Genomic DNA, 24,243 nt, shown 5'->3' with positions numbered 1-24,243 from the left:
CACATTACAAAGGTGGACCACTAAACTAACCTAGCCCCTCGTACACCCTACACATACACACACATTGGATAATAAAGTTGTATTATACTGTATTATATTCTGACACACACACACATGCACGCCCACCCGCCCGGGCGCACACACACTCAGTTAGAGCAGTGACAGCTTCCATCCCCCCCCCCCAGCCAGGAAAGCTACAAAGGGTGCAAACGACAACACATCTGCACAAGGCATGGGCCTTGCATTCACTGCAGACAGACTCCCTACCACAGCAACCAAGCTGGGGACATGAGCACGTGATAAACGGTTTGTGGTCTGTCTAACATGTCTCATCATCACTATTGAGTTGGCGTTATCCAATGAATATCATGTTTTTATATGTTGTCTGCTTTCCAAGCAGAAAGTGACACGAACAGTTATGGCTCCGTTTTCTAATGCTGTTGGAGTATGTCTAGATAGTTTTGTGCGCAACACAAAGACAACAGCATTTTTCTAGCTTGCCATTCTTTCCAGTTACCATAGGAATGAATTCAGACCATGGAACAGTTTGGGAGTTTGATTGTACTGAATTTCCTTCCAAATCATACGTTTCCAATGTATGAACAGAAAACTGCCCTCTTTCATCTTTCAAATGCATCTGCTGCTCTATTCAAAAAATATGGTCTGTTTACATATAATATCACACATTTAATATATACACTACCATCTTGAAAAAACACAGACTTAAAAAAATGACTTTAATGAAACAATTCAATTACCAACACTAATATCCCATTTATGTCGCTTCCTGCCTCCTCCTCTGATCTTGTTCTTTGAAACCCTCCAATGGGCATGCTAGTATCGGAGCGTAACCATAAACCGAGGGATAGAAGTCGAGCTAGTCTATAGGCTTCCCCTACGCCTCCTACACACAGTCGGGTCGCCCTCCATCTCCCACTGCCTCAATTATATAACCTTAATGCAAGAGACAGCTTGACTGAGACATCACGGGCCCATCTTGTGATTGCAGTTTAATTCAGCATGCTTTGGAATTCATTCATTACCATGTTGAGGGAGCCGATGACCTGTGTGTTCGGGAGTGACTCATGTGGAAGGGGAGGAACTGGCCTAAGGGGGAGGCCAGTTCCCTCCCTCCCTCCCGCCTGCCATCCCTCCTTGCCAGCCTGCCCTGCTTGACTACATTAACCTCCAACCCCCTCCTCCCTCCTTTCCTCATTTACCCTCATCACCTTCTTTGTGCCCATGTACCATGCCCATGTGGGGGGTGGGCATGTGTGTGTGAAAAGGGGGGAGAGGGTTAGGGTTGTGGGGTTCATGGTGCAACAGGTCAGCCCAGCCCGGGTTCTGTGTGGCAGAAACACAATGGTGGAGGTGCGGGCTCCCAGAAATCTTTGGTATAGCGTCCGTTCGGGCAGAGCGGGCGGACGCAAGTCGTCTCACTGCCGGCCACTGGAGTCGGCGGTGACAAATAGAAGCGGACGGGTTCTGCCCCAGCGGTGTTCCCGCTCTCCCCTCCGCTTTCTCCCTCAATGACACAGAGAAGGGAAGCACTATAGTCAGATCTCAGCAGCTCTCTGCTACCCAGGGCAAAAATAAACATCTGAAATATTGTTCTCAAAATAAATAGTATGTCAATTCGAAAAGTGAGTCACGTTTGAAACATCTTGAAGTACATCTAATGAAGGCTTCATTAAACACACTATACTGAACTAGTGTTGTCTCTGGGGGTGCTCTTGAAAAACTCTGAAACGGACACAAATATTGTCCGTAAATTACCTCATTGGACAGAAAGGGCCAGACCGCCCCACTCATGAGCAAAATATTTCACAAAATCATAACATTTTACAATGTAATTACATATCATATATATAGGTGACATAAACGTTATGCCACATTTGGCTAGGGCACACTAGACAAAAATACCTCGTGTCACCCTATCCTCTTAGTAGCAGTGTTTTGGCTAGTCTGCAGGGAGCTTGAGGGCTGCCATCATGGCTCAAACTCGAACACTTAGCAGAGCCAGTCACTCTCCAATTGGTGAAATGTAAATAAGTTACATAATCAGCACCAAAATGTGAAGTCAGCGCTTCACAACACCCTTGATAACAGTGTAAAAATAGCCAAAAATATAATAAGTAGTCCTAATGTTGAGGCAGTCAACTGAAGTTGGACCAGACAGAGTGGAAGGAAACTGATAATTGATGGATCTTCTTTCAGGGATAATGAAGCTTGTCCTCTTCCCCGGTCTCATGTTCATCATCCACTTTGTGTTGCGGACCCCTTACTGGGATTGTTTTAGTCTGTGTGTTTATGTGTTAGTTTTTAAATGTGTGTGAATGCATTCGGTATGTTTTTAAGTATAGGACATTGAGAATATGTTCTGAATAACATGTATGGACATTTCTACTTTTTAATGATGGATAGTGTGTCTCTGTATAATAAACACGTGTATGTGGGCCTGTGTGTGTGTGTGTGTCTATTAATAGCAATGGCAACGTCTCTTTGGGTGAATGTATGTGTGCAATGTGAATGTAGTTTATGAGGCTAGACAGGCTGAGCCTTGCAGATATGTAGATTTATTTCACGACTAAGGTTGAAATAGATTTTCTTCACGCTAGATATTTCAATTAAATTTCAATTTCAAGTCTGCAGCTCGACAGCCAAAACAAGAGCATCCTTTTTCCCCCCATTTTATAGACTGAAGGCTGCCATCTACAGGGGACAAGATAAACATACACAAGTCTCCACTGAATTATGCAAACGTACTGTATCTTAAACAGTAGGCCTCAACTCCGTAAATCCTAAATAAATTAACACATGGCCAGCTTTTTCATAACGGTCTTTTCGTGAAGCTGTATAAAAAAAAAATACATTCAAAAAATACAACTCTTTTAGAATTTTGAATAAGATGGAAGATGTGCTTAGGTGACACACACCTCTGTGTCGACCCTCTTGCACACCATGACCCAAGACCCCTCCCCCTGGCTGGTGAGTTACCCTGAGGGGGAATGCCTGCGGGGACACCGAGTCTCCGTCCCTGTTACCAACCTCTGACAACAACTCCAGGACAAATTATACAAGCACGTTATCGACCACTGTTTGTTTCACCACCTGTCGCTATGGAAACAACAACACCTTCCAATAAAGGTCAAAAGTGAGGAGTATAGAAAGAGAGCCCCACCAAAAAATAATTTTCAAACACGTTTGACCTACAGGTCAAGATACACTGTTTGGCGTGGTGGGTGCAAATTACTGGACAACTGCCCCGTGAGGTATGCTTCTGTCCGGATGAAATATTTGCGAATTTCATGCATGGCATTTCTAGCGTGCTGATGGTGCTTGATTTAGGGCTTCGGAGTGTTGGACAAGTAACCAGCATTCTACTGGCAGCAGGGCTTTCATCCAGAGAAACTGCAGAATGGCAATATAATCAGTACATTTAAACTCAGATGTTCACAATTCCTGACATTTCATCCTAGTAAAAATTCCCTGTCTTAGGTCAGTTAGGATCACCACTTTACTTTAAGAATGGGAAATGTCAGAATAATAGTAGAGAGAATGATTTTTTTTCAGCTTCTATTTCTTTCATCACATTCCCAGTGGGTCAGAAGTTTACATACACTCAATTAGTATTTGGTAGCATTGCCTTTAAATTGTTAAACTTGAGTCAAACATTTTGGGTAGCCTTCCATAAGCTTCCCACAATAAGTTGGGTGAATTTTGGCCCATTCCTCCTGACAGAGCTGGTGTATCTGAGTCAGGTTTGTAGGCCTCCTTGTTCGCACACGCTTTTTCAGTTCTACCCACACATTTTCTGTTGGATTGAGGTCAGGGCTTTGTGATGGGCACTCCAATACCTTGACTTTGTTGTCCTTAAGCCATTTTGCCACAACTTTGGAAGTATGCTTGGGGTCATTGTCCATTTGGAAGACCCCTTTGCGACCAAGCTTTAACTTCCTGACTGATGTCTTGAGATGTTGCTTCAATATATACACATTATTTTCCAGCCTCATGATGCCATCTATTTTGTGAAGTGCACCAGTCCCTCCTGCAGCAAAGCACCCCCACAACATGATGCTGCCACCCCCGTGCTTCACGGTTGGGATGGTGTTCTTCGGCTTGCAAGCCTCCCTCTTTTTCCTCCAAACATAACGATGGTCATTATGGCCAAACAGTACTATTTTTGTTTCGTCAGACCAGAGGACATTTCTCCAAAAAGTATGATCTTTGTCCTCATGTGCAGTTGCAAACCGTAGTCTGGCTTTTTTATGGTGGTTTTGGAGCAGTGATTTCTTCCTTGCTGAGCGGCCTTTCAGGTTATGTTGATATAGAACTTGTTTTACTGTGGATATATATACTTTTGTACCTGTTTCCTCCAGCATCTTCACAAGGTCCTTTGCTGTTGTTCTGGGATTGATTTGAACTTTTCGCACCAAAGTACGTTCATCTATAGCAGACAGAACGTGTCTCCTTCCTGAGCGGTATGACGGCTGCGTGGTCCCATGGTGCTTATACTTGTATACTATTGTTTGTACACATGAACGTGGGACCTTCAGCCGTTTGGAAATTGCTCTCAAGGATGAACCAGACTTGTGGTCTGCAAATGTTTTTCTGAGGTCTTGCCTGATTTCTTTTGATTTTCCCATGATGTCAAGCAAAAAGGCACTGAGTTTGAAAGTAGACCTTGAAATACATCCACAGGTACACCTCCAATTGACTCAAATGATGTCAATTAGCCTATCAGAAGCTTCTAATGCCTTGACATTTACTGGAATTTCCAGACTGTTTAAAAGGTACAATTAACTTACTGTATGTAAACTTGACCTACTGGAATTGTGATACAGTGAATTATAAGTGAAATAATCTGTCTGTAAACAATTGTTGGAAAAATGACTTGTGTCATGCACAAAGTAAATGTCCTAACCGACTTGCCAAAACTATAGTTTGTTAACAAGAAATGTGTGGAGTTGTTGAAAAACTAGTTTTAATGACACCAGCCTAAGTGTATGCAAACTTCCGACTTCAACTGTAGATAGAATCCAATGGACAATTGTCTTCTTCCTTTTCCCCCAACACCCCGAGACAGACAGATACACATTTTGAAAGCCACAGGATCAGTCGATGTGCAGCTCCCATGGATGGGGAGCACCAACCTGGTCTCAGGGAAATTCATAGGACTTGGTATGTTAATCTCTTCCCTCCATTAAGTACAGTGTAATCCAAACTTCAGCAGGGATTCCATTTTTCCTGGCAGAATATTTGGGAACCCCATTTTAACCTTGAGAATTACTCTCAACCCCACCCCAAATCTAATGACACCCTAAAAATCTGCACAATTCGATTTTTACATTAACAAATAACCTTCTAATCTCTATTCAAAATTAAAGAAACCAAAAAATGCATTTACTCAATCAAATGACATTTTTTTCAAATATTCTTTCTTAAAATGTTTTATCTTGTCCCATACTGTTAATTTTTTGTTCCCAAAACAAATGACAGATTTGTTTATTTGGTGGTGGGGGGGGGGGGGGGGGGGGGGTGAACACATTGCAGTTCAACCCCGACCCAACTAGGGGTCGCAACTCCACATTTGAATACCACTCATTTAGTATGGTGTGTTAGGTCACATTATGAATTGAATAGGGGTCTTACAATATCATACGAATTAGAGGTATAGTATCATACATCTTACCTGGTCGTACAGTAGCATATACATTGGTGACGTATAGTATTATGGTATAATTTATGTAGCAGGTTAGGTGAAAAGGGTTAGCTAAAATGCTACAGTTGTCCCCAATGTGACCCAAACACGCAACCTTTGGATTGCTAGTCGTTTGCTTTATGTAGGTGATCAGAAATACTGTATGTATAGTATATTCCGCAGGGGCGCAACTTTCACTGAAATTGCATTTTTGTCCCCCCAAAAGCTTTATCATTAGAATGTGATACAAAACGAGGCAACGGTATGGTTTAGGACCATGCGGACGCCTCCGAGCGGTCCGGTAGGCTGTTTGTGGAGTGTTTATCAGACTTAATAAAATGTTATGTCCCCCCCACTTCTAAAACCAAAGTTGCACCCCTGATATTTCGTATGGCTCGGAGTCTAGGCTGGTTCTACAGATGGTCAGCCTCAGAAGGCATCCTACATTGGTCCATGTGCTGCATTACTTTTTATCCAATGAAAATTTTAAACAATTTTTTTCCCCCCTTTACACGCTTTGCCTCTAAGAAACTATTATAGTCATGATTAGCAAACAATGACTCACCTTGCGGTGTTCACATGAATGTGTGCTATTCAAAAGACCTCGATTCATAATTGGCTTATTGTCTATAATGGACGGATGTTGTTATTTTTTCTGGACATTAGCACAGTAATAATTAGCGCAGTGTAATTTGACCTTTACTTAAAAGGTTTTGTCATATTACGCAGGGGGTATGTTCTTTAGCGTGTTACGGTAGGTTCAACAGAGGAAATCCTTGTTCACCTACAGAATTCATATTGAAGATTTGGATGCACTCTTTCCAGTTGTTTTCATCAGACTGTGTCACAAGGGACTAAGCTCGAGAATAATACTGTACATTCCAAGATAATTATCTGGCAAGTGCTGCCTCCTGGTGTTTGGAAAGAGTGATTGCTTTTTGGGCAGCTGCTGCTGAGTTCATTACAGAGACCCACAGACTGTGTTTACACTGGCAGCCCAACTCTGATATTTTCTGTAACTAACTATTTTGACCAACCAGATCAGCTCTGAAAAATATCTGATCTTATTGGTCAAAAGACCAATTAGTGGAATAAATGTCAGAATTGGGCTGCTTGTGTAAACGCATCCACAGTAACAGTTATGAATTATGAGTCGTATAAGTAAATCGCATGGCCTGAAAGTCAACAACTTGTAATACAGCGTCTCAACGTCGGCTTACATGTCAGTTCTCCTCTTGTCAGAGGAGACAAGAGGGACATGGCCTAAATGGCACATAATTCACAAGCACAATGCAGTTAGATTAGGTTATTGATATTGGGGCTATAGGTTAATGTAAACTGGTTCAACTACAAGAAGGCTGCTATGCCAAGGGGGGTCCGGAACTCAGCACATTTAATTTAAAAAAAAGACGAATAAATATATTTTCAGTCAACTTATCATCGCATACTAGGCTTGGGCGGTATACCGTGGTATTTGGAAATCGCCACAGTATGGTTTTTCCAATAGCGTCAATACTGTTGTAACTATTTTTAAAAAAATCAAAAAAAGGTTCCTCTACATTTAATATTTGTAGCTACTTTTTAAGTAAATACCTGCAATCAACTTGTGCAATATGTTAGAAGATAAAGCAGATTGCGTTTTTCAATTCACTGGTCACATTATTATACATTATGAAGTTGACCATAGTTCCCCAGAAGAGTTGAGTCAGTCACATCTGTTTGTAAGTTTCACAACTGGAGAAAGCAGGAGCAGGTGAATCCAGCTGTGAATTGACAGGGGTCCCGTCCCGTTGTATATTGACAGACCAGTTTTTTGTTGTTGTTGCTTCAATCGAGTGATCAGGGACGTGCAACTACAGTTTTCCTTCACAGAAAATACATTAGTGCAAAACATTGGAGAGAAAATATCTTCAGTTATCAGATGACAACAGAAGTGCAACGCTATTTGTCTGGCAGCCACACAAGTAGGCTAAATCAGATTACAATAAAAAAAGGAAGGATTTTTTTTGCATATTTCTGTTTATCATAGAAAGAATGTAACCAGCTACTTTTCCCTAAAGTTTTTCTTCAAGTTAGAAATCACAATAAGCATTTTAGATCTGCGTTTACAAAACAAAGCAAGATATTTCTTATGAGTTTAATATTCTTTCTTCCTGCATGAAAAATGAAGAATTCTGAAAGTTAAACTAAGTTATCTAAGTGGCTGAATTAATAAGGTGACGGGGGAATCATATTGTGTTGGTTTTCCGCCATGTTTGAGAAGTCAAAGCTCTTTGGATGAGTTATCTGTTCAGCTGCCACTGCTATCTTTTCAGCCTGTCTGCACCCCCCTCAATCTGGGGCTCCACGCAAGAAAATTACAGGCCTCTCTCATCTTTTTAAGTGGGAGAACTTGCACAATTGGTGGCTGACTAAATACTTTTTTGCCCCACTGTACACCTTGTTAATTTACCTGAAAACATAGTCAAACAGGTTAAATTGTGTTTATTTCAGCTAAATACTTCCATGTATAGAGGAAAACCGACAGAAATACAGCAGTTTATTCGTTTGTGGCGTCTTTGAGGCACACAAATCCTCCTATTGGTCTGTTAAATACACAATAAAATAACATTCAATGTTTGAATAAAAGCAAAACTTAATAAAAAAATGTATCTTCAAAGGCACACAAAGACAATCAGAATATATACTGAACAAATATAAAAATGAAACATGTACATGTAAAGTGTTGGTCCCGTGTTTCATGAGCTGAAATAAAAGAGCCCAGAAATGGTTTAAATTCCTTTTTGTGAGCATTTCTCCTTTGCCAAGATAATCCATCCACCTGACAGGTGTGGCATATCAAGAAGCTGATTAAACAGCATGATCATTACACAGGTGCTGGGGACAATAAAAGGCTACTTTTAAATGTGCAGTTTTGTCACACAACGCAATGCCACAGATGTCTCCAGTTTTGAGGGAGAATGCAATTGTCATGCTGACTGCAGGAATGTCCACCAGAGCTGTTGCCAGATAATTACATGTTCATTTCTCTACCATAAGACATCGTTTTAGAGAATTTGGCAGTACGTCCAACCGGCCTCACAACCGCAGACCACGCCAGCAAAGGACCTCCACATCTGGCTTCTTCACCTGCGGGATCGTCTGAGGGGGGAGGGGTGGAGTATTTCTGTCTGTCATAAAGCCCTTTTGTGCGGAAAAACACATTCTTATTGGCTGGACCTGGCTCCAGTGGTGCAGGAAGGGGTGCAGGCCCACCCTTGGCTGCACCCCTGCCCAGTCAAGTGAAATCCATAGATTAGGGCCTGTTGAATTTATTTCAATTGACTGATTTCCTTCTATGAACTGTAACACAGTAAAATCTTTGAAATTGTTCCATTTATATATTTGTTCAGTATACATGAAAAAGGCATGCAGGAGTAGTCAGTTTGATATGATGTTACACAAAGTCAGTGTTGACGACAACTTTGGCATAAGTGTAGAAATCCCTTGAGTTAAAACAGAAATTTTAAAAAATTCAAATAAACTAACAATTAAAAAGTTGAGAGAAACAGTGTGAAAGGCGTGTGTAGATGTATAAATAGCTACTTGATGAAAAATAACGTGTTGCTATGGTAATCGGCCCCAGAGGTCAGTTCTCGCTCATTAAGCCACAGTCATGAATATTGCAATGTTAAGGCAAGCTGTTCTCATGCACGGGCCATTTTGGTCCACTGATCTTTACATCACACTCGGTTACACCAACTGCTCTGTTGTTGCACACTACCAAAATATAGATCATTGTGGATCCGATAGCATGTAACGGCTTGCATAAATCTGATTCTCCATTTTATGGGGGGGGGGGCCCTTGATTTGTTGAATCAGGGGAGTTAGTGCTAGGCTAGAACCAAAATGGTCCCCCCAAGGAATGGATTAAGAGACACTATCATAAGTGCATCCTTGACAATTACACACATTGTCATATCATCATATCATGTCATCTTCTGTTTGCGTGGCACAGTGGTAGACCCCATGACTAAACGGGTCGCTGGAATATGATGACACTGGGTGGCAAAGACTAGACCCCTCCCTTTTCCTTCTCTTCGTGTTCTACTCTCAGTAAGGCTCTGCCTTCAAACTCCGATATAGACAGCAAGTAAACACCATCCCCACAATCTGAGAGAGAGAAGAGAGAGAGGAGACAAATACACACACACACACACACACACACAGTTGAAGTAGGAAGTTTACATACACTTAGGTTGGAGTCATTAAAAGTCATTTTTTCAACCACTCCACACATTTCTCCACAACAATTGTTTACAGACAGATTATTTCACTTAAAATTCACTGTATCACAATTGCAGTGGGTCAGAAGTTTACATTCACTAAGCTGACTGTGCCTTTAAACAGCCTGGAAAATTCCAGGCTTTAGAAGCCATGGCTTTAGAAGCTTCTGATAGGCTAATTGACATAATTTGAGTCAATTGGAGGTGTACCTGTGGATGTATTTCAAGGCCTACCTTCAAACTCAGTGCCTCTTTGCTTGACATCATGGGAAAATCAAAATAAATCAGGCAAGACCTCAGAAAAAAATTGTAGACCTCCACAAGTCTGGTACATCCTTGGGAGCAATTTCCGAATGCCCAAAGGTACCACGTTTATCTTTACATACAATAGTATGCAAGTATAAACACCATGGGACCAAGCAGCCATCATACCGCTCAGGAAGGAGACGGGTTCTGTCTCCTAGAGATGAACTTACTTTGTTGCGAACAACAGCAAAGGACCTTGTGAAGATGCTGGAGGAAACAGGTACAAAAGTATCTATATCCACAATAAAACAAGTCCTATATCGACATAACCTGACAGGCCGCTCAGCAAGGAAGAAGCCACTGCTCCAAAAACGGCATAAAAAAGCCAGACTATGGTTTGCAACTGCACATGGGGACAAATACCGTACTTTTTTGGAGAAATGTCCCCTGGTCTGATGAAACAAAAGTGGAACTATTTGGCCATAATGACCATCGTTATGTTTGGAGGAAAAAGAGGGAGGCTTGCAAGCTGAAGAACACCATCCTAACTGTGAAGCACAGGGGTGGCAGCATCATGTTGTGGGGGTGCTTTGCTGCAGGAGGGACTGGTGAACTTCACAAAATAGATGGCATCATGAAGCCGGAAAAATATGTGGATATATTGAAGCAACATCTCAAGACATCAGTCAGGAAGTTAAAGCTTGGTCGCAAATGGGTCTTCCAAATGGACAATGACCCCAAGCATACTTCCAAAGTTGTGGCAAAATGGCTTAAGGACAACAAAGTCAAGGTATTGGAGTGCCCATCACAAAGTCCTGACCTCAATCCTATAGAAAATTTGTGGGCAGAACTGAAAAAGCGTGTGCGAGCAAGGAGGCTTACAAACCTGACTCAGTTACACCAGCTCTGTCAGGAGGAATGGGCCAAAATTCACCCAACTTATTGTTGGAGGCTTGTGGAAGGCTACCCGAAAAGTTTGACACAAAGTTAAACAATTTAAAGGCAGTGCTACCAAATACTAATTGAGTGCATGTAAACTTCTGACCCACTGGGAATGTGATGAAAGAAATAAAATCTGAAATAAATCATTCTCTCTACTATTATTCTGACATTTCACATTCCTAAAATAAAGTGGTGATCCTAACTGACCTAAGACAGGGAACATTTACTAGGATTTAAATGTCAGGAATTGTGAAAAACTGAGTTTAAATGTATTTGGCTAAGGTGTATGTAAACTTCTGACTTCAACTATACATGTTTCAGTTGGTGCCAGCACATTTCAAAATATATGCCTGAGGCCACATAAGAATACACGCTTAAGTGATTCAGTGTCCACATAATTCAGAATGAAACTGAAAAATGACTTTTGGTTGCTTTACACTTCTACCATTACTCCTGAATTTCCAGAGACCAGGGCAAGGATTCTGATGTTTACGGTGGCCATCTTGGGTCATCTCTGTGCTGTCAAACAGTGAAATGGCTTATTTTTGCTCACCTGTACACAGGCGATGCCCACGCCCACCGCTCCAATGATCTTCAGGTGGTCCAAAATGAAGTTTTCCAGTTTAGTGATACAACCCCCCTGGAGAGAGAGGAAAGTTGCGTGTGACTTAAGGTGACTTTCAATCTTGATGTTAGCCACGGGAAGTAAGGGGGCTGAGGGTGCTGCAGCACCCCCTGAAAAATCTGAATTAAAAATATATATTAACAAATAAAAAAAATATATACTGGTACTGTAGAATTGCTTTGTTTTACTAAAGTAGTGCACTGGGCCTTTACTAGTATCAGAGGGCCGATATAGACTTCCGTAGCACGGGCAAAAACCTATTTTCAGCATCTGGGCTTTGTAGAAAAAAGGTAGTTGTATAATTAAGAACAGTATCTTGTGGGCTTCAATAGTTGGAATTGTAATAGTCGTTGCCCTGTCTTTTCCTCAGTGATTGTCATTCTAATGGAATCCAGAAAGAACAAAACCCTGTCCTCAAACATTTACGTCAAAAGGTGCAAAGTTATGGGCAAAAGACACAAAACATCCACGTCAAATGAAATATTTTTCTGGATCAAATAACATGGAAAACAACCACGTTTTATGCAGTATTCATTTACCATCCTTACAAACCACTTAAAGTAAATGACTGTATTTCACATAGGCTGGTCATCTCGGTGTGTACCTGTATCGCCATGAACAATGCACAATAGAGAAATAGAGTACAATGAGACATCAAGTGGTTTGTGATGATGTGGCTCAGTTGGTAGAGCATGGCACTTGCAATGCTAGGATTGTGTGTTCGATCCCACATTTATGTACCCACTACTGTAGGTTGCTCTCGATGAGAGCATCTACTAAAAGTTAAAAAGGACTGAATAGACCATTTCAGTTCACATAGAAATAAGCTGCATTTGCAATGTATTATCAGTTCATAGTGGTGTAAAATACTTAAGTAAAAATACTTAAAAGTACTACTTAAGTCGTTTTTTGGGGGTATCTGTACTTTACTATTAATATTTTTGACAACTTTTACTCCACTACATTCCTAAAGAAAATAATTTTTACTCCATACATTTTCCCTGACACCCAAAAGTACTTGTTACATTTCGAATGCTTAGCAGGACAGGAAAATGGTCCAGTTCACACTTATCAAGAGAACATCCCTGGTCATCCATACTGCCTCTGATCTGGAGGACTCACTAAACACAAATGCTTCGTTAGTAAATGATTGTCCAAGTGGTTAAGTGTGCCCCTGGCCATCCGTAAAAAATATTTAAAAAAATGTGCCGTCTGGTTTGCTTAATATGAGGAATATGAAATGATTTATACCTTTTCCCTTTACTTTTGATTCTTAGGTATATTTAACCCCCCCACGAAAAAAATGACAGCACACCAACCCCCAAAGTACTTCCCGCAGCTATGATCTTGATACACAAACCTGAACTCAAGCAGAATTTGCACTATGAATTGCAAGCACTCTAACACTCAACAACACCAGCTGCTCCCTGTATCGGACGCTCACCTCCACTTTGTAGATGTTTGATGGGTGGTCCCTGTGGCCGCAGCCCAGCGTCTGGGTCTTACAGCAGCTGTCCGGCACCAACCTGCCATCCGCCTCGTTGGTGCGGATCCACACGCTCTCGCCCCAGTCCGACGAGCTGTTGCTGCCACAGCACTTAAACTGGCGGGAGAGGGAGAGGAAGAGGGAGAGGGAGAGGGAGAGGGAGAGGGGATGAGAGGAGAGGAGAGGAGAGGAGAGGAGAGGGCATTTCACAAACAGGGTGGTGCATGCTTTCCCAGTTGTCTTGCAGTTGTTTCAGAAGAGGAGCTGAATGATACTTAGTTCAGGAACCAAATCCTTATACAAAACAACGGGCTCTCTTTCAAATCAGAAGGTTTCATAATGACGGGTTACACGTAGGGCTAATAACATACTGCAACCATGCATAATGAAAACACATATCAATGCCAGTGTAAATAATAGTAGATTCAATGAAAGTAAACATAAAAAAGCTGAATATTAATGCACATTGGAGAAAAATCGACAAATTCCCGCATGAATATTCCCAAAAACTTCCAACCAAACTCCTCAAGTCTGCTTATGGTGCCTTCTCTTACCTCCTGCTGCAGCTTGTCCACTGCTTTGGTGATGTGCTCCTGCTCTGGCTGCCTGTACTTCTGCACCATGGTCTCCCGCAGGTTCTGTTTCAGCTCCTCATTGAGCTGCAGAGGAAGACGGGACACAGGAGATATGAGAGAACGGACACAGTAAACATGACCTTGGTCAGACTACAACACAGCTATCCAGCAGACGGTAGAAACAGAAGCATATACAATACCGAGGAAGGGGAAACTACGGTATTTGAGCGCAGGCTTTTGTTCTAGCCTAACTCTAACACACCCTGTTGATGACTTCAATCAGGTATGTTAGCACTAAGCTGGAACAAAAAGGGACATTTGTCTTTCTGAATAGGACTAAGTGGAAGCATGCACATTGAGAATAAGGTAGTGGGAGAAGCAAACATAAGCTCACCAATGACTGTGAATCTTCCATCAGTAAAATAATACTTGAAGGAATGTAATGCATCTCATTGTCGATTTAATAGAATGGAATGATCCACTGTATCAAAAGGTCCAGAATAGCTAAAACTGTAATTACAGAAGGAACTCCTCTTGAAAGAGGAAATTATATACATAAAAGGTAAGAAGAAGTACATTTTCATTCATTTATAACAGTAGCGCAAAACTTAGGCAAGAGCATAGGCCTACGTCTAGCTGGTCCACAGTTTCTATGGCAACCACAGAATGTAGAGCCAAGTCCGAACGTAAAAGGAGAGATAAAGGGAATAAATGAACGAGGGAGGGAGGGGAAGAGAGAGAAATATAATAGGATTCTATTTGACCTGTTGACAGCGTGGGAAACATTGCAGCAGTGAGATGACGAGGCCAAAGGAACATGAGCAGACAATTACACAGAGAGAGTTCAAATGACACACAACAAGCTTGGTAGGATAACATTCCTTCAGGTCTAACATCAACACAGCAGGGGTGTGTGGCAGTGACAAGGACAGAAGTGGGAATCACATCTTAGTGCTATTATCACACCACAGAAATGCTACAACAAGATGTGGCAGGCATGGGCTGGGGGGGGGGGGGGGGGAAGAGAGAGAGAGAGAGAGAGAGAGAGAGAGCGAGAGAGAGAGAGAGAGAGAGAGAGAAAAGCAACAGATGGAGAAAGAGAATGGGGAATTATCCGTGAACCTTCCCTTGTTTGGGTTTCAGTTTGTACAAAGAGACACTCTTCTGTCTCTGTACAGGCTCTGGGAATAGATAGGTGTTCCTGGCAGTGGAATCAGGTGGTGAATCAAGTCATTCATTACCTGCTGGTAATAGATGTAGGCCAGGACACCGGCGAGGATCTCCAGGAGGAAGATACACAGCAGCAGGACAAAGTACTGTGGGGAGACAATGAAAGGTAGGGGATTAGGTTGAAATGGATATCCCCTGGCCCTATGTTTATGGACTTCACAGGTAAAACAGACAAATCTAATTTAGACGCGCTGGAGTTAAATTTAGCAGAGCAGTCGATTGGTGGTAGTGGGGGTCACCGTTGTCGTTTTGTTATTTTGAGAAAATGGACTAAGAATGTCCGCCAATCGTAGTTTTAATTTGTGGCGTATTGATTATGTGGTGAAATGTCAACGGAGCTGTACAAACAGTATGTCGCCCTTAAAGGGATGCTTCAGGATTTTGGCAATGAAGATCCAAAGCCAGATGAACTCGTGGATACAATTTTTAAGTCCCTGCGTGCAGTTTGAAGTTACTGACTGGCGTTAGCGCAACTGCTAACTAGCGTTAGCGCAATGACTGGAAGTCAATGGTAACATTTATAGCGCAATGACTGGAAATCAATGGATGGTAACAGCTAGCATGCTAACTGTTATCTTAGACTTCCAGTCATTGCCTTAACGCTAGTTAGCATTGGGTCGCAAAACTAACTCCAACTTCCTTCACACTGGATGCAGACACATACTGTAAAAATTGTATCCATGAGTTCATCTTCATTGCCAACATCCCTGAACAACTGGCCCAGACAGTTTGCCCTTCGATGATAATGGTTAGCCAAGTTTAACAAGTTGGTAGGGAGATGATCCAAAATCAGTTATGAAAAGGCATAAAGTTATCACAACCCCTCTGGGTCCAAGCTATGGTTAGAATCATGGGAAACATCTGTCTATCGGGCTGGAAGTGCACAGGGTTACTACGCAAAGGAGTGTGTGAGCGAACACTCCTTTGCCTGAATGGGCGTGTATTTGTTCCCAAGACATCTCCTTTAAAAAGGTTCAATATTGTTAATTCAAATAGCTCTAAATGGCCATAATAGAGTGGCAAGGATTAGAGGATAAAATGCTTTTAAGATAACATGATATCTTTAGACCACAGATCAAGACAGTCATGGCCAACAAGCATGGACGACATTAGCTATTGAGAGCACGGAAAAAAAAGTTTAACCAAGGACTATCCTGTCAACATCAGACAGACATTTACATTTTAGTCATTTAGCAAAGCAATTAGGGTTAAGTACCTTGCTCAATGGCACAGACAGATTTTATAACCTAGTCGGCTCTGAGATTCGAACCAGCAACCTTTTCGTCACTGGCCCAACGCTCTTAATCATAGGCTACCTGCCACTTCAGACAGCAATAATCTGCTAAAAAATAAGTTTGGTCATCCAAAAGGTAGTTTGATGAAGGTTGTGGAAAGACCAGGGTGTGATCGGATGGAGTGGATAGCTACTTCGGTCGGGAACTGATGGACCGTAACATTAGTGCACTAATGTTAGCTTACTAGCTATTCCTCTCTTGTTATAAATCATACCTACACTGAGTACACAAAACATTAAGAACACCTGCTCTTTCCATGACAAAGACTGACCAGGTGAATCCAGGTGAAAGCCATGATCCCTTATTGACGTCACTTGTTAAACCGGCTTCAATCAGTGTAGATGAAGGGGAGGAGACAGGTGAAAGAAGTATTTTTAAAGTCAATTGAGACATTGATTGTGTATGTGTGCCAGAGGGTGAATGGGCAAGACAAAAGACTCAAGTTCCTTTGAGCGGGGAATGGTAGTAGGTGCCAGGCACACCAGGTTGTGTCAAGAAATGCAACATTGCTGTGTTTTTCACACTCAACAATTTCCCATGTATATCAAAAATGTCCACCACCCATAGGACATCCAGCCAACTGGACACAACTGTGGGAAGCATTGGAGTCAATATGTGCTAGAATCCATGTGAAACGCTTTAGAAACCTTGGAGTCCATTCCCTGATGCATTGATGTTATTATGAAGGTAGGGGGGGGGGGGTGTAAACTCAATAATAGGAAGGTGCTCCTAATGTTTGGTACACTCTGTGTAGATGTTGAGCTAGCCGGCTAACATCTGACCAGGGGATGCCAAGAAGAAGCCTAGAAGAGGCCAAACCTATGCCAAGGACAGGAGAACTATTGCCACATTGAACAACATAAATAGGACGGGAAGACTAAATGTTACTGCTAGCGCAAAACATTCCTAAATGGTCAGAAATACTAGGATGTTGAGTTGTGGGTGGTGGAGGGTCGACGATCTATTGTTGTGTATCTGTATACTGTATACTAAAAACTAAACAATGGATTTGCTCATCTTCTTTATACAATCTCTTTTTCATGCAATATAGGCCCATATGGCTAATGATGTATTGACCACTTGTAATTTGAAAAAAGTTAAATCATTGCTAAAGTACGAACATATTTGGTATTAGCTTGGGCTCATATTAAAGAGGTCTTCACGGGTCAAACAGACATAAAATTCCAAGATCCGACCCAGGAACCGAGCGGGTCCGGGTTCTAAATGATGACTTTTGTTTCAGACCTAAGTTGGGTCTGATGTAGTTGCCACGGGTCTCGGGTATGTGCAATTCAGATGTATTTACCGACTGGACCCGTCCTTTGTTAACTTAATGTGTGAGGTGATGAGAACTGTGCGAGCTTGTCGTCTGTGTCAGCCAATTGCAACTCAATAAAACGCATAGCTTATGTCCAGCTTAAACTGGTTCCCTTCTGCTCACCTCACATGCGCCTGCTGCTGAGGAGAGATTGAGAGAACGCGAGTGAAAGGCGCCTTGGCCTAGGTTACTGTTGATTGTTAAGATGGACTCCTTTTTCACTTTCTCACTGAAGTAGAACGAAAGTTAGAGGAGACAGACTATAGTGAAAAGAAGCAGACAAGGGGGCTGTCCTCTGTAAGGGACAAGTTTTAATATTGCAGTGGACAATCAAAGCAAAGTTTATTTGTCACGTGCGCCAAATAGAACAGGTGTAGTAGACCTTACAGTGAAATGCTTACTTACAGGCCCTAAACAACAGCGCAATTTTTAAGTAAAAAATAGGTATTAGGTGAACAATAGATAAGTAAAGAAATAAAAACAACAGTAAAAAGAGTGAAAAATAACAGTGGCGAGGCTATATACAGGCACCGGTTAGTCGTGCTAATTGAGGTAGTATGTACAGGTAAGTGTGGTTAAAGTGGCTATGCATATATGATAAAAAGAGAGTAGCAGTAGAGTAAAAGAGGGGTTGGCGGGACACAATGCAGATAGTCCGGGTAGCCAATGTGCGGGGTCACCGGTTAGTCAGGCTAATTGAGGTAGCATGTACATGAATGTATAGTTAAAGTGACTATAGTTAAAGTGACTATGCGAATATGATGAACAAAGACGAGAAGAATGTTGGCGAGGTCAAATGGATTGTGTGCAACTCGCTATTCAGCTTTGATGCAATTTAACTCTATATTATTCTATGTTATTACTATCAATTATCATTATTAAAGCATTTCTTTAAAATATGCAAAAAGTATTTTGTTGTATTTTGTCGTAACATTTGTGGCTAAATTAAGTTTGAACTGTCTTTGCTACGTACTTAGGTTAAAAGTAGGCCTGTTGTAAATATAATTCTAACACGCCTATTGTTGTCATTGTGGGGTAGGCCTATAGGCACTCGCCTTTGTTTAATTGCTGCAATATAGGCCTCTGTTCAAAACTATTGTGAAGGTTTAAACCAGTTATTTAAATATGGAACAATTGTTTTGTTTCATTCTTGAGCCATTTCCTTTGGCCAAATTAAGTTCCCGCTGTAAATGAAAAGGAAAAACCAAAGATGGCGAGATGCAAAACTTTATTTAATGCTGAAATATAATAACCTGTTCTTATTTTCCCCAAAACAACAATTTGATTTTATTAGGGTAATCTCAAAAGCAAGAAACTTGTGTGAAAGTTTGGTGTGGTACGTCTATTAGGCTGAACTACTGCAGGCCTATGAAGGCAGTGCGAACCAGCGCTCCAACTACCAGAGTTACTCCTTTAATCTAACAATATAATGTTCATCTTTATAAAATATTCAGATAATAAAAAACTAGAATTAGCCTCTATGCATATACAGTGCATTCGGAAAACATTCAGACCCCTTCCCTTTTTCCACATTGCTATGTTACAGCCTTATTCTAAAATGGATAAAAAATAAAAATAAAATAAAAAATATGCACACAATACCACATAATGTCAAAGCAAAAACAGGTTCGTAGAAATGTTTGCAAATTGAAATCCACCAATGGTAAATTCAATTGACTATACATGATTTGGAAAGGCACACACCATGTCAGAGCAAAAACCAAGCCACGAGGTCGAAGGAATTGTCCGTTGAGCTCCGAGACAGGATTGTGTCGAGGCACAGATCTGGCGAAGGGTACCAAACAATATCTGCAGCATTGGAGGTCCCCAAGAACACAGTGGCCTACATTATTCTTAAATGGAAGAAGTTTGAAACCACCAAGACTCTTCCTAGAGCTGCCCGCCCGGCCAAACTGAGCAATCGGTGGAGAAGCGCCTTGGTCAGGGAGGTGACCAAGAACCCAATGGTCACTCACAGAGCTCTAGAGTTCCTCTGTGGAGATGGGACAACCATCTCTGCAGCACTCCACCAATCAGGCCTTTATGGTAGAGTGGCAAGACGGAAGCCACTCCTCAGTAAAAGGCACATGGCATCCTGCAAGATTCTCTGGTCTGATGAAACCAAGATTGAACCCTTTGGCCTGAATGCCAAGCGTGACGTCTGGAAAAAACCTTCCGCCATCCCTACTGTGAAACATGGTGGTGGCAGCATCACGCTGTGGGGATATTTTTCAGTGGCAGGGACTAGGAGACCAGTCAGGATCGAGGGAAAGATGAATGGAGCAAAGTACAGAGAGACCCTTGATGAAAACCTGCTCCAGAGCACCCAGGACCTGCGACTGTGGTGAAGATTCACCTTCCAACAGGACAACAACCCTAAGCACACAGCCAAGACCATGCAGGAGTGGCTTCGGGACAAGTCTCTGAATGTCCTGGGGTGGCCCAGCAGAACCTGCACTTGAACCCGATCAAACATCTCTGGAGAGACCTGAAAATAGCTATGCAGCAACGCTCCCCACCCAACCTGACAGCGCTTGAGAGGATCTGTAGAGAATGTGAGAAACTCCCCTGTTACATTCCCCAGTTTCTGTGTTGTAGTTTGAGTATTTGCATGTGTGTATTTCAGGAAATGGCTTCCTGAAATCCCTCAAGCAGCTGATTGGTCAACTCCATGGCTAATTGGTGAGCTGACCCCGCCCCCTCGTCAAGACGCATCTGTCTCCAATTACCCATTCCTTCTGAAGCTATATAAAAGCCAGTGTTCTGTTCAGAAGGGAACTCATTGCAGAGATATAGATTGCAGAAAGATCATTGCTGAGAGAGGAGGCTGATGGCGATATACTGTGTTGGTTGTTCTCATAGGGAGATGATTAGTGTGTCGTGTATTGGTTGATTGAGAGTGCTGATTGATTATGTCTGTGTGTCAATAGGACGCAGTGTTTTGGTTATTGAAATTGTTTGTGTTATTCTGTTTCATTTGTTCCCAGGGGGGAAGGGGAAGGCACCTAGGGAGTGCTTAGCCAAGAGGCCCGCAGGCATACATATACCCGTAGTATTTTCACTGTCTAGGCACACTAGGTTAGACCTGGGCGGACCACCCCCTGTATTTTGGTTAGTGCACCAGGTGGTGCCACGTTAGGTAAGTAGTTTGTAGGCAGGTAAGGTAGGAGAGGGGGATTTGACATTTACTTTCTTTGCTTTGGTTCCGTCCAGCCCCTTTCCCCACATTACCATGTGACGGAATACATTCCTTGTAAACGGTACCACATTCTGCCTTTTGTCATCCTTACTCGCAGTCCAAACCTCTTTCACTTCACGGGGAGTTGAGTTGTAGCAGGGTGTTGCGTTCCTTCTTCACAGAGGCGTAACATAATGGGGGCTCATCCGGGATCATTCCAATAAACCCACCGCACCCTGCTGCTCTGAGCTCTCTGTGATTAGTGATGGTAGGTTGTGAGTTTGGATGACTTATTCAGTTTGTATGTTTAGTAGACTGCATTGTACAAGATGGCTGCCTCAGCCATCCAAGTTTTTTGAAGTGCCCTCTATTGATTGTTTGAGGTTTCGTAAAGTAGACCTTTTAGCTGTAGCTGTCCATGGATTCATTATCCCTGAGAAAGCCCTAAAGGCTGAGCTTTAGGTGCTAGTCAGGGTTTAGTGAGAAAAGGAATTCTCTCGTTGAAAGATGACGAGACAGGTAGACCTTCCGATGACAGGGCGGAGGAAGGGGTTGCTCGTACCCCCTTTACATTGCCCCGATTTGACCCTTTATCTTCTGTTTCAGGTTGTGCCAACCTTGTGGTGTTCGATCTCAGAATGGGTCCAACTTTCTGGACCCCTGAAGACCTCTAGTTCACATCTAGATTGATTGATTGATTTATTTAGTTGCAGATTGACGTTCGTTCTTTAGTTTAGCCAATGCCTGGAGGGGCTGTCGTTACAACAAAGACTTACAAATTTGTTGGGGGGGGGGGGGGGGGGGGGTGTTCTTCATGTAATATTTTTCTAACGATTTTTCTACTGTGTCTTCAGAAAGTATTCACCCCCATTTACTTTTTCCACATTGTTGTCAGACTGCATTTAAAAATGTATAACATTGACATTTTGTGTCACTGATCTACACACAATACCTCAATGTCAAAGTGGAATAATGTTGAATTTTTTAAAATTATTAATTGTTCTGGCAAGCCTAAATAAGCACTTAACGAATCAGATAAGTTGCATGGACATTAAGATCAATAAGTGGTTAACATTATTTTTAAATAACTATTCCCATCTCTGCACCCCACACAAACAATGCTCTATAAGGTACCTCAAACGAGTAGTGGATTTAAATAACATTCAACCACAAAGACCAAAAAGGTTTTAATGCCTCTCAAAGAAGGGCACGGCCTAGTGAAGTTAATTAGGTTTTAGATGGTGCATAAATGCATCCTTCCTAACTCAGTTGCCGGAGAGGAAGGAAACTGTTCAGGGATTTCACCATGAGGCCAATCGTGACTTTAAAACAGTGTTTAATGGTTGTGATAAGAAAACTGAGGATGGATAAACATTGTAGTTACTCCACAATATTAAGATAAATGACAGAGTGAAAAGGAACCCTGTACAGAATAAAAAAGATTCCAAAACATGCATCCTGTTTGCAATAATGCATAAAATGTTGCAAATATGTTTTTGTCTGAACACAAGGCATTATGTTTGGGGCAAATCAAACATCACTGAGTATCACTCATATTTTCAAGCATGGTGGCTGCAGTATGCTTGTATGAGTATGCTTGTAATTGGCAAGGACTACAGAGTTTCTTTGGTTGAAAATAAACAGAACAGAGCTATGAGCACAGACAAAATCTTAGAGGAAAACCTGGACCAGTCTGCTTTCCAACAGACACTGGAAGACAAATTCACCTTTCAGCAGGACAATACCAAGACGTCATTGTGGCCAAGTTACAGTTTCAAATTACATTGCCTTGAAAATGTCTGTCTAGCAATGATCATCAATCAATTTGATGGCGCTTGAAACTTTAAGAACAAATGGGCAAATATTGTACAATTCGGGTGTGCAAAACTTTAGACTCCTAACTCCTACTTACCCCAAAAGACTCACAGCTGTAATCGCTACCAAAGGTGCTTCTACAAAGTATCGACTCACGGGTGAGAATACTTTTCAAAAGACATTTCTGTATTTCATTTTCAATACATTTGCAAACATTTCTAAAAACATGTTTCATTGTCATTACATGGTATTGTGTGCAGATGGGTAAAAAAAAATTAATCTAGATTTAATCCATTTTGGAACAACAAAATGTGTAATAAGTCAAGGGGTGTGAATACTTTCTGAAGGCACAGTAGCAATAACTGATTGCCCTCTTAATATGGGAATAAAACAATTTATCTAATCAAATCCCCTGTCCCGTTTAAGAAAAAAGCACAGTACTCGTCTGTTCATTTCAGGATGTAGCAGTCCAATTCCATTTTAAATCCATAGTGCTTAACGTAAGATACAAACATATCCCATCAACTCGTGTGTGTAGCTCTGGAAGGATTGATTAGGTACTAGCAATATGTTTATAGCTCTACCTTGCCCTCTAACAAGCTAGGTGGAATTTTCACTTGATACCCATCAAATCCTTACAAATCTACACAAGAGCCAAGATGGTAAAGGGTAAGATCCTAGGGGGGTCTGTGGCAGAATATTGTATGTGGTCCTTCATTGTGTGCTCTGCATTTGCCCTGCAAATGGACTACATTTAAATTGTATGGATGCCTTGTACTTTAAGGGAGGCCATTTCCTTTCAGTCAGAGAGTTAGATTAGAGTTTTATCTCCCATCTGATTTAAGCAGACACAGAGGTAGGGCATGGGTCTGCATTCACCGCCAAGTTCCTTTAGCATTAGACAGACGGGGCGATAAAATCGAGGAAAACCTTGACCCAAATCTCCTGGCTCACCGCTGATCTTTGGTGTTAAGTGGAGTTGGTCTTTGTCTATTCTCAAAGTGGCTCTGATCTTGAATGCTGAGTAAGCAGACTGATCAATGCCTATTGACGCGGTCACAAAGGTGTTGAAGAAACACACACAAAACACACTAGGGTTGGGAGATATCACGATAGCGTAGGCTAAACCCTCGCCTGTCATCTCACGACGTCGTCACCGTCGACAATGGCCGTCAATCATCATTGATGGCAACGACATCGTGATATGACAGACGATGGCTGGCGCCCTGCAGTAAAAAACAGCCTCTCGCAGTGCAAAGCAGGGCAGCACACAAGTATAGTCAAATTCTGAGTAATTTGACTATTCCTACTTGCTATTACCTTTTTAATATGACAGAATGCTAGAGAGCAATGTAGGCCAGACAGAGCGGAGAATTCCGCCAAAGAAGCGCAAAATGTCCAGTCAGAAAACATCTTTCTGTTGGATGCATGGGCTTTAGACTGTAGCCTAAACTTTTTTTTTTATGTATAAATGTACAGTCCTTAAGTGTGATAGAGATAGAGAACAAACAATATCAATAGCCTATAGTAAAATCTAATCAAGTTGCGAGCTGGGAAAATCCCTCCA

General features: G+C 41.8%; 1 protein-coding gene across 1 annotated transcript in view; it reads right to left on the bottom strand.

Annotated features, from left to right (window-relative positions):
• Window positions 1–7,823: 7,823 nt before the first annotated feature.
• Window positions 7,824–24,243, bottom strand: part of LOC110506086 (CD151 antigen) — a 52,698-nt gene continuing 36,278 nt past the window's right edge. The window contains exons 4-8 of the mRNA XM_036963963.1: window positions 15,082–15,156; window positions 13,820–13,924; window positions 13,224–13,382; window positions 11,708–11,794; window positions 7,824–9,853 (exon numbers count right to left, since the gene is read on the bottom strand). Of these exons, the coding sequence (XP_036819858.1) occupies window positions 9,794–9,853; window positions 11,708–11,794; window positions 13,224–13,382; window positions 13,820–13,924; window positions 15,082–15,156 (486 nt within the window). The 3' untranslated portion in view covers window positions 7,824–9,793. The remainder of the gene's footprint in view (window positions 9,854–11,707; window positions 11,795–13,223; window positions 13,383–13,819; window positions 13,925–15,081; window positions 15,157–24,243) is intronic.

The sequence above is a fragment of the Oncorhynchus mykiss genome, chromosome 26 (genome assembly GCF_013265735.2).
Source record: "Oncorhynchus mykiss isolate Arlee chromosome 26, USDA_OmykA_1.1, whole genome shotgun sequence".
NCBI classification, from domain to species: Eukaryota; Metazoa; Chordata; class Actinopteri; order Salmoniformes; family Salmonidae; genus Oncorhynchus; species Oncorhynchus mykiss.
This window is presented reverse-complemented; position numbering and strand designations above follow the sequence as displayed.